This window comes from Oryctolagus cuniculus, chromosome 1 (genome assembly GCF_964237555.1).
Source record: "Oryctolagus cuniculus chromosome 1, mOryCun1.1, whole genome shotgun sequence".
Lineage (NCBI taxonomy): Eukaryota > Metazoa > Chordata > Mammalia > Lagomorpha > Leporidae > Oryctolagus > Oryctolagus cuniculus.
This window is the reverse complement of record NC_091432.1, coordinates 211,036,545-211,056,035: the sequence shown is the minus strand read 5'-3', so window position 1 is coordinate 211,056,035 and position 19,491 is coordinate 211,036,545. Positions and strand designations below refer to the sequence as shown.

At 39.9% G+C, this 19,491-nt stretch overlaps 1 protein-coding gene across 1 annotated transcript in view; it reads right to left on the bottom strand.

Annotated features, from left to right (window-relative positions):
- The window catches only part of RAD23B (RAD23 homolog B, nucleotide excision repair protein), a 49,199-nt gene that overhangs the window by 16,294 nt on the left and 13,414 nt on the right, over positions 1-19,491 (bottom strand). The window contains exons 2-5 of the mRNA XM_002708127.5: positions 16,963-17,044; positions 12,931-13,010; positions 7,200-7,465; positions 3,471-3,526 (exon numbers count right to left, since the gene is read on the bottom strand). Coding sequence (XP_002708173.1) covers positions 3,471-3,526; positions 7,200-7,465; positions 12,931-13,010; positions 16,963-17,044 — 484 coding nt within the window. The remainder of the gene's footprint in view (positions 1-3,470; positions 3,527-7,199; positions 7,466-12,930; positions 13,011-16,962; positions 17,045-19,491) is intronic.

Below are 19,491 nucleotides of genomic sequence, written 5' to 3'. Positions count from 1 at the left end.
GTGATGCTGAGATGTGTAGAACCATTTAGGAGGAGCTTAATGGGAGCTGGCTGGCTCATTTGGGGGTGGGGTGGGCACTGCCCTTAGAAGATATTAAAGTAATTCTCATGAGACCCTGAGTTAATTCTCAAGAGTAGTTGTCGGCCGGCGCTGCGGCTCACTAGGCTAATCCTCCGCCTTGCGGCGCCAGCACACCGGGTTCCAGTCCCAGTCGGGGCGCCAGATTCTGTCCCGGTTGCCCCCTTCCAGGCCAGCTCTCTGCTGTGGCCAGGGAGTGCAGTGGAGGATGGCCCAAGTCCTTGGGCCCTGCACCCCATGGGAGACCAGGAGAAGCACCTGGCTCCTGCCATCGGATCAGCGCGGTGTGCCGGCTGCAGCGCGCCGGCCGCGGCGGCCATTGGAGGGTAAACCAACAGCAAAGGAAGACCTTTCTCTGTCTCTCTCTCTCACTGTCCACTCTACCTGTCAAAAAAAAATATATATATATATTAAAAAAAAAAAAAAAGAGTAGTTGTCACAAAGCCCCTCTTCCTCTCTCTGGCTTCCTGCCCCATCATGTAATCTTCACCTCCTCTTGCACATGCTCCTGCCACTGTGATGCCACGTGCTATCATGCTTTTACCAGAGCCTGTCAACGCCATGAACTTGAACCTTCGGAAATGGGAGCAAATAAACTTGTTTAGGTAACTGGCCTCAGGTATTTCATTACCATAACAGAACTACATGACCTTTCTTTACCGATGTATAAAGGCACTTTTTAATATTTTTGTTTTTTGATTATCCATGGATAGAATTTTAGCACATAGACAGTGAATGCTGAAAACAAAAGTAACCTACTTCCCAGATGCAGAATCAGCATTAATATAAACAAAATTAAGAGCTGGAGAAGATCAGGTTGATACTATTTTTAACATGATGTTTCACATTACTTATCACAGAGGAGCTCTCTCTGAGGAAGGTCTATTTTCACCTCCTTTTAAAAATGAGGAGGTTGGGGTCGGCGCTGTGGCACAGTAGGTTAAAGCCGCTGCCTACAGTGCCGGCATCCCATATGGGTGCCAATTCGAGTCCTGGCTGCTTCTCTTCCAATCCAGCTCTCTGCTATGGCCTGGAAAAGCAGAAGATGGCCTAAGCCCTTGGGCCCCTGCACCCGCATGGGAGACCCAGAAGAAGCTCCTGGCTTTGGATCAGCGCAGCTCCGGCTGTTGCAGCCAACTAGGGAGTGAACCAGCGGAGGGAAGACCTCTCTCTGCCTCTGTTTCTCTCTCTGCGAAACTCCAACTTTCAAATAAATAAATAAAACTTAAAAAAAAAATAGAACACGATCAAAGCATCAATGACTAGTAAGTCAGGTGCTGAGATACACATGCAGGTTGTCAGGGTCCAGAGTCCCATGTGCAGTTAACGTACCTTCTATACACAATGCTTCCTAATAAATTGTTATAAAAACTCAAAAAGAAATGCGTATAAGCAGTATGATACATTTTAAATCTTAAAAATATAAAGGCAAGTGACTTGTAGAAATACTGGGGAGAGGGGTTGGCTCTGTGGCGTAGTGGGTAAAGCCGCTGCCTGCAGTGCCGGCATCCCGTATGGGCACTAGTTTCAGACCCAGCTGTTCCACTTCCAATCCAGCTCTCTGCTATGGCCTGGGAAAGCAGTAGAAGATGGCCCAAGTCCTTGGGCCCCTATACCTGCATGGGAGACCCCGAAGAAGCTCCTGGCTCCTGGCTTCGGATCAACGCAGCTCTGGCTGCTGCGGACAGCTGGGGAGTGAACCACTGGATGTAAGATCCCTCTCACTTGCTGCCTCTCATTCTCTCTCTGTGCAACTCTTTCAAACAAGTAAATATTAAAAAAAAAAAAAAAAAAAAGAAAGAAAAAGAAATAAATACTGGGGAGAATGGCCAAGAGACAGAGTTAATGAGGCCACGGCCGGCGCCATGGCTCACTAAGCTAATCCTTTGCCTGCGGCGCCGGCACCCCGAGTTCTAGTGCTGGATGGGGCGCCATATTCTGTCCCAGTTGCCCCTCTTCCAGGCCAGCTCTCTGCTGTGGCCAGGGAGTGCAGTGGAGGATGGCCCAAGTGCTTGGGCCCTGCACCCCATGGGAGACCAGGAGAAGCACCTGGCTCCTGCCATCGGAGCAGCGCGGTGCACCGGCCGTGGCGGCCATTGGAGGGTGAACCAACGGCAAAGGAAGACCTTTCTCTCTGTCTCTGCCTGTCAAAAAAAAAAAAAAAAAAAAAGAAAGAAAGAAAGAAAGAAAGATAGATAGATATTCTACTCTGGCAGGGAAGAGATCAGATTGGGAAGAAGATAATGCAAGAGCCTAAGTAAGGTAAGGATCTGCACTAAGGCAGCTAAATGGCTGTGAAAACAAATTTTTCAAAGACATTAGGAAAAAAAATCAATTAGACTCACTGGGCCAAGAGACGCAGAGGTCAAGGATAATGCCAACATGGAAGCAGACAGGGACTGATGGTGCCAAGAGTGTTACGAGAACAAAGAAGAAAATCAGATGAGGGTAAAAGATGCGTCAACTTGCATCCTAAGCGGTGTGTGGAGGCTGCGCATTTTCCAGCTGGCAGTTTAAACAAGTGAGTCTGGGAGCTCAGATGAAGAGCTGTACTGCAGATATAATTTGGGAAACAATTACAGTAAATGGGTGGTACTGGCCATTCCCATAGCTTAAACCTTGAACTATGTCTCACAGAAGAACCATGGACACTCTATATATTTAAGGGTCAAGGAAAAGAACTAAGTAGAAAACCTGAGAAGTAACAGTGTGAGGCATGAATTGGCAAGAGTGGTGTCAAAGACAACAAAGAAAGCTTAAAGAAGCAGGAAATCAACACAGAGAACGGGGAGACAAAAGATGAAAGAGTAAAAGGAGTCTAAGACCAGAAACTCGAGTGTGTGTGCACTCTGGGAGAAATAAAGATGTAAAAGTAAAACATCACCAGCAAAGGCTTAGTGGAGCAGCTACAGCCACGGACTTCTGGTCTGTGCTCTGCAGCATCGCTGTACATTAGGGGCCAGTGCCAGCTAGCCCCAGCCCCAAGCTACAGAACAGTGGATTGTTCTCTGGGATAATCCTCTCCTCCAGACCTTCCAAAACCTTTATAGCAATTTCTTAAGGTTGAGCTTTTCCTAATTTGAAATAAAATGATTTCTATTTTCCTTACTGGACAGTTAGTAATAAATATGTATACAGACCAAATCTTGTAATACAACATTTAAAATTTATATTTGGAAAATGGAACTTAATATGCCTATATAGCATTTTAAAGAATCCAATACGTAAAATATTAATATAAAGTCTTTAGTAGCATTATTAATAATTATCTAAATAATTTAATAGCTCAATTAAAAGAAATCATGAAAATTAACACATTACCATGCTCTCAAAAAACGAAATGTAAACTTCTACCCTCTTACGGGTACTTAGGAGGTAAGGTAGATACTTACCAAGTGCACTTGTTGCATCTTCAAAAAGGTTTGACCGAGACGAATCTCCTGATGTACTGTAAAGGTTTTTAGAAAAACTTCAACTCAAAATAAGTAAAATTTAATTACTTAGTCTAGTAACTAATTTGTAAAGAGATTATTTGATTTTAATTCAACATAAATCCTGTCTACAGTATTTAAACAGTCTCCTCTAGGTTAAACCCAAAAGTTTATCTATAACACTGATAGTTTAAGAAAAATTTTCCACCTTACTACTCTTACTCAGAGTCCATCATTTTCAATGTTTAAAGATGTGAAATATCATCCTTACAGATAGCTTTCTATAATGACTATCTCCCTGAGAGAATTTATAAGTTAAATAATCTATAAATCAAGTCACAGTAGAAGAAATGCCAAAAGCAAAACATGAAATAGTGCACGCAGAAACCAAATTAGTCTTCACATACTAAGGTTTGGTTAAATTTTAAATGACAAAACTAAAAGGCAGCCTTCAAGTAAGTAAATAGGCAGAGGTAGAGTAAATGAAAGTTATAACCTGAAGGAAACCAGGTAAAAAGACGAGCTTTCTTTCAGTCAGGGCAATCTATTTTCCTCATTATTATGTATAATACATTTTAGTACTGGTTCTAATTACTCTCAGAATAACGAGCACAATTTTCAGTTTAAAAATTTAAGACTGAAATGTACTTTAACCACTAATCAATCTTGACTCACTCTCACCACCTCTCCCCTCTCTACTCAGAGGTAACAACCACTGCCCAGTTAAGTCCATGTCTATAGTGCAGTCCCTTTAAGGTGGGTATCAACAAGTAGAATTTACACTAGAGTCAGCAGCTATTTTTAAAGAACAAAAGGCAAGTCCTCAATAATAAAATGTCAAGTGACTGGTGATGAACAAATTTCTAATGCTCCACATAATCATATCAGCCCAACTCCTGATAATTTTCACTATGTTTTGTGCTTTACAGGATACTACATGTTTCACATCAACATGAAGGTATTAAGGCACATTCAAGTGCTTGTTTTCTAAGCTTCTCTCATCTTTCCCTTCCCATATTATCCTTCTGAGGTGTATAATTTTCAACAACAGTAAGTTGTTCTAGTATAAAATCCAACTAAGTAAGGACTCTAGTGCCTGCTTTTCTATATCACTATCAAGTTATTTATGCAATCTCTGCCGATCTGAAAAAGTAATCCAGGCCGGCGCCGCGGCTCACTAGGCTAATCCTCCACCTTGGGGTGTCAGCACACCGGGTTCCAGTCCCAGTCGGAGCGCCGGATTCTGTCCCGGTTGCCCCTCTTCCAGGCCAGCTCTCTGCTGTGGCCAGGGAGTGCAGCGGAGGATGGCCCAAGTCCTTGGGCCCTGCACCCCATGGGAGACCAGGAGAAGTACCTGGCTCCTGCCATCGGATCAGCGTGGTGCGCCGGCCACAGTGTGCCAGCCGCGGCAGCCATTGGAGGGTGAACCAACAGCAAAGGAAGACCTTTCTCTCTGTCTCTCTCTCTCTCACTGTCCACTCTGCCTGTCGATGTATAATTTGGGACATGCTCAAGCTGACCTGCCCCAAATGGCAGAGTTAAAAACATACCAGGGTATTCCAATTCAATCCCATCAAGGTGGCATGTACCAATGCCATCTCACTAGTCCAAGTGATCAATTTCAGCTCACAATTGATAATAATGAAAGGACTAAGAGTCAAAGGGAGCACATAAACAAGTCTAGTACCTGCTAACACTAACCGATGGAATAAATAAAGGGGAGAGTGATCCAACATGGGAAGTGAGATACTCAGCAGACTCATAGAATGGCAGATGTCCTAAATAGCACTCTGGCCTCAGAATCAGCCCTAAAGGCATTCGGATCTGGCTGAAAAGCCCATGAGAGTATTTCAGGCATGGAAAGCCAAGACACTCTGGTAAAAGATCTCTGTGAGTGAGATCCCAGTGGAAAGAACAGGTCTTCAAAGAAGGAGGTACCTTTCTCTGAAGGGAGGAGAGAACCTCCACTTTGACTATGACCTTGTCTAAACAAGATAAGAATCGGAGAACTCAGAGGGCTTCCATAGCCTTGGAAACTCATGACTGGAGCATAGGGAGACTACTGATGCCATAGACAGGAGTGTCAATTGGTAAAGTCAACAACAGGAGTCACTGTGCACTTACTCCTCATGTAGGATCTCTGTCCTTAATGTGCTGTGTATTGAGATTTAATGCTATAACGAGTACTCAAACAATATATTTCACTTTGTGTTTTTATGGGGGTGCAACTGTTGAAATCTTTACTTAATGTATACTAAACTGATCCTCTGTAAAAAAAAAAAAAAAAAAAAAAAAAAAAAAAAAAAGAAATTATCAACTCCCAACTTGACTCTCACTGGGATTAAACATGACAATAGGTCTGATCTGATTTCATCATCATTTAAAAAAAATCATCTATTATTTTTCACTTTATGTTTCTGTGTGAGAGCAAACTGTTGAAATCCTTACTTAATGTATACTAAGCTGATCTTCTGTATATTAAGATAATCGAAAATGAATCTTGATGTGAATGGAAGGGGAGAGGGAGTGGGAAAGGGGAGGGTTGTGGGTGGGAGGGACGGTATGTGGGGGAAGCCATTGTAATCCATAAATCGTACTTTGGAAATTTATATTCATTAAATAAAAGTTAAAAAAAAAAGAAAAAAAAAAGCTCTTAATCAGCATTTACTGTATACCATGTGCAATTTCATCTTTGACATCTATTATTTCAATCAAACCTTACAATAATTTTATGAAATAGATCTTGTTGTCATTCATACTATATAGATGGGGAAAAATGCAAAGATGTTAATAACTTTTCCAAGATTATCAGAGCTAATATCAGAGCCAAACAGAATACTATCCAACTAGAAATAATTGATGTGGAAAGATGCTTATAATATATATGACAAATATATAAAAAAAAATCAACCAAATATACATGGGTACTCCAAAAAATTAATGGAAAGTGAACATAAATAAGTTTGGCCACTGCAGTGGGTTAGGTCTTTGCCTGTAGCGCTGGCATCCCATATGGGCACCGGTTTGAGTCCCATCTGCTCCACTTCCAATCCAGCTCCCTGCTAATGGCCAGGGAAAGCAAAGGAAGATGACCCAAGTGCCTGAGCCCCTGCATCCATGTGGGAGACCAGAGAGAAACTCCTGGCTTTGGGCCATCCCAGCTTCGGCCAATGTGGCTATTTGGGGAGGGAACCAGTGAACGGAAGATCTTTCTCTGTCTGTAACTGTGCCTCTCAAATAAATAAATAAATAAAATCTCTAAAAAAATTTGGAAAAAACCTTTATTTTATACAAAAAATATGTACCAAAAATAGGTGAAATCTATGCATACTCAAAACAAGTAATGACTGGGATGGCAATGTCATGTTAATTAATAATTCTTGGGTTTTTTTTTTTTTTTTCATTTGTATTTTCTAACATTTTTACTCAAAATGAATAATGATTTTGACCCTCTCCCCTAAGGGGTGGGAAATCAACTTAACGAGTATAGAGATCTGGATCACCCAAATTTTTACCTATATTCTTCTTCGTAAACTACCCAAACAGACCTCTAGTATCTTTCAGGCAGGGTTCAAAGTTTAGAAAAAGCTTAACAGAATAGTCAGTTTGACTGAAATAATCATCAAAATAAATACATGTGTGAGATTGTTACACATTTTGAGATACAATTTCCTAGAACTCAGTGTTTACCTGTCAGTTGATGTTGGACTAGTAGCCACTGGTGTCTCTACCGGCTTTTCTGCAGGTTTCTCTTGCTTAGTTGCACTAGCAGGTGCAGGTTCAGAAGATGTCGTTGATGCTGGAGCAATGGACGCAGGTGTGGAAGTGGGAGCCAAAGCAGGGGCAGGTGTTGAGGCCTGAGTTACAGCTGTTGCTGTGGAGGAACTAACTGCAGTAGTGGTGGCAGAATTTGATTGCTGAGTTGTAGCTGGTGCTGGTGTTGTCACTGCTTTGGGCTAAGCATATTAAAAAGCAAAGTGATTATGATAAAATACTGTATTACTACCTGGTCTTTATTTGATTGTACAGAATGCAAGAAATCCAACACTAGTAAATCTTGTACCTCAAAAAAAATGAGATTAGTATTAGCAATCTGACTCACTTTGTTACTCTTTGAAAACCTGCGACTGTACACATAACTATGAATCTCAATTAGCTTTAGTCAACAATTTTAGACTATCAAGTTGATATGAAAAAGAATCAAAAGTAAATATTAAATATACACAACATGTATCCAAAAAAGTAACCAAATAATTACCCCCAAAAACTTTACGTATCTTAACTTTTAATTTTAGTAGAATTATCAAAAGTAATTTCTTGAAATAGAAATAATTACTAAAGAACATGTAAAATATTTTGCTATATTTTAGAAGAGAGAGGAAAAAATCCCAATAGACAACACGTACAAGAGATAAGCAACATTTTGAGATGTGTATGTAACTGAAGAGAAAAATAAAGTTGTGATCACATGCTGAGCACTTTCTAGAAACAGTCATAAAGCTTCCCACAGAGCAAAAAACAACTAGGTATAAAATCATACTAAATGAGTTTTATTCTTCTACATGTTTTTCTCCAATGTTCACTACCCAATCAGTTCATAACTTTCCTAAGAACAAAAGGTAACTGTTTAAATGGAATTAAAATTGAATAAAATTTGTCACAAGCACAAATCAACAAACTGAAAAACAAGAAGCTACTGGTATCTTGTTCAATCTCAGCTAGTAAAGAGGGCACTGGAAAAAAAGTGGTTAGTTCAAGTTATAGGGGGAGAGGCTTCAAAAATGCCCTTAGCATTTACTCCTTTTCCTATTCTAATAGCCTTACATTTAACTCTGTCTCTTTCTTTTCTGTCAATACAACACTGTGGAAATTATTAATGTTCTAAAAATTCAAAAATCCAATGAGCTGAAATCCTCAGGTAAAGTTATTCTGGATAAACCAAAGCATTACAAAGGTGATGGTGTGGATTTTTTTTTTAAGATCTATTTATTTGAAAGTCAGATTTACACACAGGAGAGGCAGAGAGAGAAAGAGAGAGAGAGAGAGAGAGAAAGTCTTCCATCCAATGGTGCTTCTTCCCGGTCTCCTAAGCAGGTGCAGGGGCCCAAGGACTTGGGCCATCTTCTACTGCTTTTCAGGCCATAGCAGAGAGCTGGATCGGAAGTAGAGCAGCCGGGACTAGAACCCACACCCGTATGGGATGCCGGTGCTTCAGGCCAGGGCGTTAACCTGCTATACCACAGTGCCGGCCCCGGTGTGGATTTTTTTCAAAGAAAGATTTAATGATTTATTTGAAAAGCAAGGGTTACGGGGAGGGGAAGGGGAAGAACTTCATCCACTGGTTCACTCCCCAAACGGCCGTAACTGCCAGGGTTGGACCAGTCCTCCACCAGGAGCCAGCAGCTTCTTCCAGTTCTCTTATGTGGGTACAGGGGCCCAAGCACTTGGGCCATCCTCCATTGCTTTTCCAGGACATTAGCAGGGAGCTGGATTGCAAGTGGAGCAGTTGGGACACAAAGCATCCATACAGAATGCTGGTATTGCAGGCAGTGGCTTACCCCGCCATGCTACTACCCCAACTCCCAAGTGATCTGGATTTTTAAGCACCTAAACTTTATAATAATCAATCTATATAAAAATATTTTTAAATGCATTATATCTGTTTCAATATTTTCCTTAATTATCTGATCCACAGATAGTACAATACACAATGCCTTTAATGTCTTTATTGCCATGAAGAGCTATTTAAAGGCTTTATTCTATGTACTCAGCCTCTCTGCTTTTTCAAGTTTTTTTTTTTTTGCTGTTTCCTCTCTTCTTTGTAGTAAAGGCATTTCTCATTGCTTCCATAATGCCTAACTGCAGTAGCCCTCACCCCCTTCTAACCGGCTTCTGTCAACAAATCCAAAATGGAACAATCATGAATATCATTAGGATCCTACAAAATATAAGAATAAATAAGCCCAAGTATCTATTTCTCAAATCCATGCATCTACTCTGAGACGTTTTCTGCTTAATTCTTAGTTATGTAACAAAATAATCAGTTACTACAACTATTCAAAAATTAAGACCAATAACAAAACAGATCCAAATGTGTAGCTATCACTTTTTCTATTAGGTACCAGTTTTGATAAAACTAGATGAGAAAACTGATTATTCAGCCTTAAAAGGAATGAAATTCTACATGTTACAACAGAAACTTGAAAACATTATGCTAAATGAAATAATCCAGTCACAAGAGGACAAATACCAGACTTCCAGTTAGATGAGGCACCAATAGTGGTCAAATTCATGGAGACAGTATAGAACAGTAGCTGCCAGGGCCTGGGGCAGCAGGAACAGGGAGTCTGTTAAATGGCTACAAATTTTCAGTCAGGGAAAATAAAAAAGTTCTGGAGATAAAGGTGTTGGCAGCTGCATAACAATGTGATGTACTTAATGCTACTGAATGTACACTTAAAAATGGTTAAAATGTTAAATTCTGTGTTATGCATATTTTACCACTGTTAGAAGAAAAACAGCATATGATACATGGTTTCCTCATGATTCTGCTTCTCTGTATTTAACATTTAATGCTTAATAAATGCTTATATATAGCAAAATCAATAGTTATTATTTTAACAGACTAAAAATTTTAAGCCCAGGGGCCAGAATTATGGCAAGGCAGATTAAGGGAGATCTCTCTCTCTGTCTTCCCCTCTCCTCTGTAACTTGGACTTTCAAATAAATAAATAAAAAGGAATGATTATCTTTTTTAAAATTTATTTTATTTATTTGACCCCAAATGGCTGTGATGCCTGGGGCTGGGCCAGGTGGAAGCCAGGAGCCAGAAGCTTCTCTTGGTTCACCCAGATGGGTGCAAGAGCCTAAATTCTTGGGCCATCATCCGCTGCTTTCTCAGGTACATTAGCAAGGAGCTGGATCAGAAGTGGAGGAGCCTGGACTCAAATCAGTACCTACAGGGGATGCCAGCACTGCAGGCAGAAGCTTAACCTTCTATGTCACAGCGCCAGCCCGTAAGAAATGTCTTAAAAAAAGTTTAAGTCCGACCAGTGCCGCGGCTCACTTGGCTAATCCTCCGCCTGCGGCGCTGGCACCCCAGGTTCTAGTCCTCGTTGGGGCGCTGGATTCTATCCCAGTTACTCTTCTTCCAGTCCAGCTCTCTGCTGTGGCCCGGGAAGGCAGTGGAGGATGGCCCAAGTGCTTGGGCCCTGCACCCGCATGGGAGACCAGGAGGAAGCATCTGGCTCCTGGCTTCGGATTGGCGCAGCATGCCGGCCACAGTGACCATCTTGGGGGTGAACCAACGGAAAGGAAGACCTTTCTCTCTGTCTCTCTCTAACTCTGCCTGTCAAAAAAAAAAAAAAGTTTAAGTCCAACACAGGCGCACTGTGTTGTGTTTAAGTGCTTTGTGTTTCCCAAGACAAAGTATACAGAAATTAATGTCCTTTTCTTCAATTATATTTTATACTACTATCCATTATTTTGCAAGTTTGAAAAAAATTCTACATTTACTTCCATTTTGGTTTTGGATGAACTGGTTTCAATTGTACATTTAAACCTATTTGATTTGCTACAAGTAATACTATTTCTGTTCAGATTAGGATTCAATTTTAAAAATTAATGTGATGAGGGGCTGACGCTGTGGCGTAGTGGATAAAGCATCCATCTGCAGTGCCAGCATCTCATATGGATTCGAGTCTCTGCAGCTCCACTTCCAATCCGGCTCTCTGCTATGCCCTGGGAAAGCAGTAGAGGATGGCCCAAGTCTTTCGGCCCTTGCACCCACGTGGGAGACCTGGAAGAAGCTCCTGGCTTCGGATTGGCACAGTGTTGGGACCAATTGGGAAGTGGACCAGTGGATGGAAGACCTCTCTCTCTCTCTCTCTCTCTCACTCTGACTTTCAAATAAATAAATAATCTTAAAAAAAAAAAAAAATGTGATGAATACTACCATGTCTCCATTTGTCTCATCTCTCCACCATCTGATTATGTATCTTGAAATAAGCAAAGTTCATAGTCTCTTAAAGAACTCAACATGTTCACTGTTCTGTTTTTGCTTAAAAAAAAAATTTCACTTTTCAAAATCACCCCAAATATATAGCATGCCAATATACCACAGAAAAAGTTCTTATTTAAAACTTCTTCACAAAAAAATTACCCTATCATTTTTTTAGTTGACCTTTTCTTCTTTTAGTTTTGGTAACACTATTCTTCCACTATGAAAAACTGAGCTTACATCCTTCTCTTGCCTTGAGGACCTGTCAGGTCTAGTACATAATTTAGCAAGGCCCTTCAAAGCATCCTTATTTAAAACTACAGAATAAGAATAGCACTCTGGCCTCAGAATCAGCCCTAAAGGCATTCTGATCTGGCTGAAAAGCCCATGAGAGTATTTCAAGCATGGAAAGCCAAGACACTCTGGCAAAAGATCTCTGTGAGTGAGATCCCAGTGGAAAGAACAGGTCTTCAAAGAAGGAGGTACCTTTCTCTGAAGGGAGGAGAGAACCTCCACTTTGACTATGACCTTGTCTAAACAAGATAAGAATCGGAGAACTCAGAAGGCTTCCATAGCCTTGGAAACTCATGACTGGAGCATAGGGAGATTACTGATGCCATAGACAGGAGTGTCAATTGGTAAAGTCAACAACAGGAGTCACTGTGCACTTACTCCTCATGTAGGATCTCTGTCCTTAATGTGCTGTGTATTGAGATTTAATGCTATAACGAGTACTCAAACAATATATTTCACTTTGTGTTTCTATGGGGGTGCAAACTGTTGAAATCTTTACTTAATGTATACTAAACTGATCCTCTGTAAAAAAAAAAAAAATCAACTCCCAACTTGACTCTCACTGGGATTAAACATGACAATAGGTCTGATCTGATTTCATCATCATTTAAAAAAATCATCTATTATTTTTCACTTTATGTTTCTGTGTGGGAGCAAACTGTTGAAATCCTTACTTAATGTATACTAAGCTGATCTTCTTTATATTAAGATAATCGAAAATGAATCTTGATGTGAATGGAAGGGGAGAGGGAGTGGGAAAGGGGAGGGTTGTGGGTGGGAGGGACGGTATGGGGGGGAAGCCATTGTAATCCATAAATTGTACTTTGGAAATTTATATTCATTAAATAAAAGTTAAAAAAAAAAAACTACAGAATAAGAAATAATTACTCAATTTCTAAGCACACCTTAAAGTAATTACATAATGTTTTTACTACTCCAGAAACAATTCTGGTGTGGTATTAGGTGCTTCAATGCTATATGTATAATCAAGATAAATGCTTAAAATCTTAAAAGTTAAGTGGACACTGCTATGGATGTGTATAAACTGTGTCCACTGTGTGGATCTGGGATCATCGTTTTAAAAAGACTCACATGCAGAGAGACATATAGAATGAGACTGAAACTTACTTTGGTCACCATAACCACCACAAAGTTTTTCTCATCAATTTTGTATTCTTTGAGAGCAGTGTCATCATTGAGAATTTTGCCTAATATATTAAAAGAAAAAGAAAAACATTAAGTCATAGTAATCTTTCTTACACATAATTAAATCAATGTAACCATTATGTACCAACACCAATTTTTATCAATTAATATTTTCCCCCAAAGAAAAATAATATCTAAGAACAAAATAAGATGAAATGAATTAAGGCATCGGAATAAAAGGTGTCAAACATAATGCCATAATTAGGATGTCAAGCAATTTTTTAAAATGTATTAATTATATAGAAGTCTTGCTGGTCTGGAGAAATGGTGAAGACAATGAAAACTCAACACTGTTGTCCAGGGCTCCCCCCAAGGAATAATCTAGTCTTTTCCTGAGAGAGGAAGGGAAGAACAAACTTTCTGCTCCCAAAAATATTAGATACCTGACAAATCAGAAATATTCCAAGGCTAGGAAAGTGAGACACAGAAAGGTATTTCAAGCAAGATACGTAGAAATCAGTAATGCATAAAGTACACAAGACTGTGATCATGACAAAGGTCAAATATTACATAAGAACTCCCAGAGGGCTCCTCTTCCTTGAATTTAGTTTCACATTTTTATTTATGTTTTAAGATATTTTTATTTGAAAGGCCCAGTTACAGAAGGGGAGGGGGAGAAGGAGCTATCTTCCATCTGCTGATTCACTCCTCACATGGCCACAATGGTCAGAGCTGGGCCAGGTCAAAACCAGGAGCCTGGATCTCCATCTGGGTCTTCCGAGTGGGTAACAGGGCGCCAAACACTCCAACCATCTACTGCTGCTTTTTCAGTTGCATTAGCAGGGAGCTACACTGGAAGCAAAGCAGCCAGGACTCACCAGTGCTCAAAGAGGATGCTGACGTCACAAGTGGCAACTTAACCCACTGCACAACATCAGCACTGAGTTTTACATTTTAAAAGTTATTCAATTAAAAGCCACAAACAATAAGAAAGAACTAGAGTTTCTATTCCTTATGGGGAAAAAACAGGCTGACCAGGAACTGTAAACTAGAGTTTTATGTCTGCCTCTTTAGGCTTCTAAATTCTAATCTATGGTGGCTAGCCTTTCCTATAAATCAAATCAAAGGCAACACTACAAGCAACAAACAAGAATCCATGGAGCCGGCGCCGTGGCTCAATAGGCTAATCCTCCACCTTGCGGCGCCGGCACACCGGGTTCTAGTCCCGGTTGGGGCGCCGGATTCTGTCCCGGTTGCCCCTCTTCCAGGCCAGCTCTCTGCTATGGCCAGGGAGTGCAGTGGAGGATGGCCCAGGTGCTTGGGCCCTGCACCCCATGGGAGACCAGGAAAAGCACCTGGCTCCTGGCTCCTGCCAGGATCAGCGCGGTGCGCCGGCTGCAGCGGCGGCCATTGGAGGGTGAACCAACGGCAAAGGAAGACCTTTCTCTCTCTGTCTCTCTCTCTCACTGTCCACTCTGCCTGTCAAAAAAAAAAAAAAAAAAAAAAAAAAAGAATCCATGGGCGATCAAAAGCCCACCCTACTATTACCTATGAGACAGTTCAAATATTTTTTAAGAAGCAAGTTTTAATTTTCTCTACAAAATTTAGAAATCAAGTCTTTTTTTTGACACATTTTTTTCGGGTTACCAGCAAGGCTACATAAATTTTAATTTTCTTTTTAAAAAACGTATTATTTTTATTTTTAAAAATTTATTTATTTATTTGAAAGGCAAAGTTCGAGAGAGAGATACGGAGAGATGGAGATCTTCCATCCAGAGGTTCACTATCTGTATGGCCGTAATGGCCAGGGCTGGGCCAGGGAGAAGCCTGGAGCCAGGAGCTTTATCCAAGTTTCCCACACAGGGGTGGGGGTCCAAGCACTTGGGCCATCTCTGCTGCTTTCCTAGGCACATTAGCAAGGAACTGGATTGGAAGTGGAACAGCCAAGACTCAAACCGGTACCCATATTGGATGGCGCTGCCCCCTGCAATCTATTGATATCCTTCCTTGTTCTTTTTTTTTTTTTTTTTTTAATTGAAAGGCAGGGAGGAGCCACTGCTTATGATGCTCACATCCCTTACTGCAGTCTTGGCTGCTCTGCTTTTGATCAACTCCCTGCTGATGCTCCTGAGAATACATGGCCCAGGAACCTGGGTTCCTGCTATCCACATGAGAAACCCAGACGGAGTTCCAGGCTCCTGACTTTGTCAGCTGGAGCCATTTGGAGAGTCAAGTGGCAGATGGAAGAGCTCTTTGTCTCTCCCTGTTACTCTGCCTTTCAAATAAATAAATCTTCAAAAAAATTAAAAATAAAACCACTCAGCAATTAAGGAAGAGGAGAGGGAGAAAGGGTAGGGAAAGAGGAAGAGAAAGAAAGGAAGGAAGGAAAGAAAGAAGGAAGGAAGGAAGACACACACACCACACACTCCCCCAAATGCCTGCAGTGGCTGGGGCCAGGTTTCTCACATGAGTAGTAGCAACTCAACCAATGGAGCCATCACCTGCTGCCTCCCAGGGTCTATATCAGCAGAGAGCTAGAATTCTGGAATGAGGAGCTGGAGGTGGGACTCAAACCCAGGTATTCCAACTGGACAGGAGTGGGAAAATTTTTTCTTGCCAAGGGCCATTTCAATCTTCAAATCACGTGCAGTAACACAAAATTATCAACTTAAAGATTAGCCTGCCTTAGATTTACTTAATTTTGAGTCCTGCCTGAGGTTACCTTGGCAGGGTCAGACCAAATGATTTCACTGGCCTTATATAGCCTACAGGCCAGATATTCACTACCCCTGTGATAGGAGATGCAGGCATCTCAATTGTTAGGCCAAATACCTGTCCCCTTAGTTGTTTATTAACAGGGTCACTTGGACTTCAAAGAACTTTTTAGATAATGTAAGTGTTAATCTTTTTATTCTGTCACTCATTACAGTGTCTTTTGACAAATAAACTTGTCTATACAGTCAATTTTGGTAGTTCACTTAAAAAGCATATAGAATTTTAATTTTACAAGTATGATTTCAAATACATAATGATTACAAGAATGATTCCAATAAACATTATCAGAATAGACAGTTCCAATCTAATAAAAAATTCACTAAGCTTGATAAAAAACACGAAAGTCAACTGATGCTTAAAAAGATAAAATTAGGGGCCAGCACTATGGCGTAGCCAGTAAGGCCGCCACTTGCAGTGTCAGCATCCCACGTGGGCATCAGTTTGAATCCCAGCTGCTCTACTTCTGATCCCGTTCTCTGCTGTGGCCTGGGAAGGCAGTCGAAGATGGCCCAAGTTCTTGGGCCCCTGCACCCGCATGGAATACCCAGAGGAAGCTCCTGGCTCCTGGCTTTGGATCAGCACAGCTCTGGCTATTGTGACCAACTCATAAAGTGAACCAGTGGTTGGAAGACCTCTCTCTCTCTCTGACTCTCTAATAAATAAATATTTTTTAAAAAAGAAAAAAAGATAAAACTAAATAAAATAAACATTAATGGATTGAAAAATACATGAACAGGGGCTGGTGCCATGGTGCACTAGGTTAATCCTCCGCCTGCGGTGCCAGCATCCCATATGGGCACCAGTTCTAGTCCCAGTTGCTCCTCTTCCAGTCCAGCTCTCTGCTGTGGCCTGGGATAGCAGTGGAGGATGGCCCAAGTGCTTGGTCCCCTGCACCCGCATGGGAGACCAGGAAGAAGCATCTGGCTCCTGGCTTCAGATCGGTGCAGCTCCGGCTGTTGCAGCCATTTAGAGAGTGAACCAATGGAAGGAAGACCTCTCTCTCTGTCTGTAACTCTACCTGTTGAGTGAATAAATAAAATCTTAAAAAAAAAAAAAATACATGAAGAGAAGATTGAATATTAACATATTCAAATAACTTTTACTACCACCATCATGCTTCTGACATAATCAATTTGAATATACTACCATCTGTAAGATAAGAATTTCTAAAACTAAAAAGAATGAGTTTTAAGTCAGACATGGTATATTAATAAATTCATTTCATTATTTAATTCATACCTGCATAAATTAATTTTTGACCTGCTACTGGAAAGGCATCTTTCCCCTTTTCTGATTCAATCTTCTCTTTCAGTGCTTTCACCTATAGGAAAAATAAAGATTTTTTAAGAAAGTCTAAATAAAAACCGACAATCTAGAAATCAGAATGATGATGCGAAATAAAAATTTTTACAACTTTCAATTATTAATGCTTTCAAAAACTTAATGTCTTTCTAATGTTACATTAAAAAACCATACCATCAAGCCATATTACTAGGTACGATAAATGTAAACATTCTTTTAGCACCGTCTGTTCTAATACCTAATTTTAAAAACTTTACTAGTTGACTTGGTAAATAAATTTAAAATAAAGACTCCAACATAAAAAAGTTTTGATTCACAAAAAGATAGGCTTATTTCCCAGAGGAAAAAATGAATAAAGTAAAGCTCCCTGACCTGAAATGTCTAAGAAATAAAATGGCCTCATCTTTAATAAAAAGAATGCTTCAATGTTAAGGCTAAATGAGGATGGTAAAAGGCAAATGTTCCATTTTAGCAGTGCTGTGATGTTTCATTGTAATCACAGGGATGGGGGAAGGGAGGAACTTTTATCAATTCCAACTGAAATGTAATCAGGAGGTGGGGCCTGGATATCAGGTATGTTTTTGAAGCTTTACAGGAGGTTCCAAAGTTCAGTCAAAGCCTACAACCACTGGACTATTTAAAGGAGTTTAATGATATAGCTTAGCTTCTCTCAATGCCAGTCTCATCTATGAAGAATGGCTAGAATACATGACCTTTATGGGGTCCCCTTCAATTCCTGAAAGTCCATGACTTTCCTTGCTTTCTAGAAAGTAATTCTTGAGCTTCTTAAATTGGTAAGAAAGTAGGATGGCACATGAGTGTCTTCACAAACCCATACTACGTTGCAAGGGCACAAGAATCAAGGTGGAAATTAATTTCCTTCAATTTTCCAGAATATTTGTGAAAATCATTTAAGTTGACCATTGTGGGCTTTATAGGCAAAATGGTCTGATAGAAAGGGCTAAGAAGATACAATTTCTTTGTATGACTATGAAGTGATGGTGGTACTTCCCCAAATAAAAAAAGGGATAAATGCTGATTTAGCTGCCAAGTACCTTAACATACATATTTCATATAATGCTGAAAAGTCTGGGACTGGAAGAACTATCATCCATTCAATTTTATAGATGAAGAAATGGAAATAAAGATGTCAATCACTTGCTTTTAATCACACTGCTACTCAATGGAAGCCAGAACCCAAGACTATCTGTAACTCCAAGCTTCAGGGCAGAGTATTTGTAAATACCATATAAATCTCCCATGCTACATTATCCGTCTTAAAATGGGTCAGTAGTATCATTGCTATTCTAATATTTCCCAAAGAAAATATACATACATCACAAAAATTTCAATATCATTTTCCTCTACTCTGAATTTCAATGGTAAAAGCAACACAGTAAAAGCTTTTTAAAAAAGAACTCGGAAAAACATAAACATCACTAAAATGGATTACGTATCTTTATCCAATGTAATACATTGTACATTTATCCAATGTAATATACTGTTTCTCTGCTACAGGGTAAACGTCTATGCTGTGAATCAAATTGAAAAAGTACAAAATGTCTACAACTTCTTTAATAACCTTAGTATTTGCTCCTGTTCAGGTAGTCTGCAGATTCCAAATCACTACTTATCTTTGTTCATTCTCACTTGCTAAGTATACAGTGTTTTCCAGGGGCTTTATCATACAACAAAAGACTGCAGAAGCAAATGAGAATCCAGTTATTTTACATTAAGCCAAACAATAGATTCCCTCCCCCCCAAAAAAGTGAAATGATGTCAGTTGTCTCACTGCTCTGCTGTTGTTTTGGCAAAGTTATTTTCCATGAAAATGTTAATTATAATATTTAATGGGTTTTAAGCAAACATTAATTTTTTCTCAATTTTAATTTATAATATAGTATATAGACAAATATAAGCAAGTAAAAGTCATGAAATCAAAATGTTTCAGAATTGCTATCCTACACGCTGAATGACTGGCCTTAAGTCAACCAAGTGCTGGCAGAGTACAGCTGGAGCACTCTGTGGTTAATGGCAAATTTCCTTTCAAACCTTTTTGCTTACAAAGGGAGAAAACAGAGGCAGTATTTGCAAGTGTGATCACTTGGTGAAAGCCACAAATGAATTACAGACCACATGTATCACCACGGAATCCAGCTCTCAGAGTGGGTTAGCATATAGTGGGTACTTAATTACAACATGCTGAATGAATAAATATTGCAGAGAAATATGTGAAGAAAATAAATATATGGAATAAAAAGTAAAAGAAACAGGAAAACAAGTAGGACTTCATTCTTGTCAGGTTAAGAGAAAGCTAATTAAGATAAATTACTACAGTTAACTATACAACAGAAATTATTTTTATTTTCACTGCCCAGAGAATATCTTAAAAATTCACACCACAAAGAATACTGAATACATTGAAAAAAAATCACAGACCCACTCTTTAGCTTTGTATATCAAAAT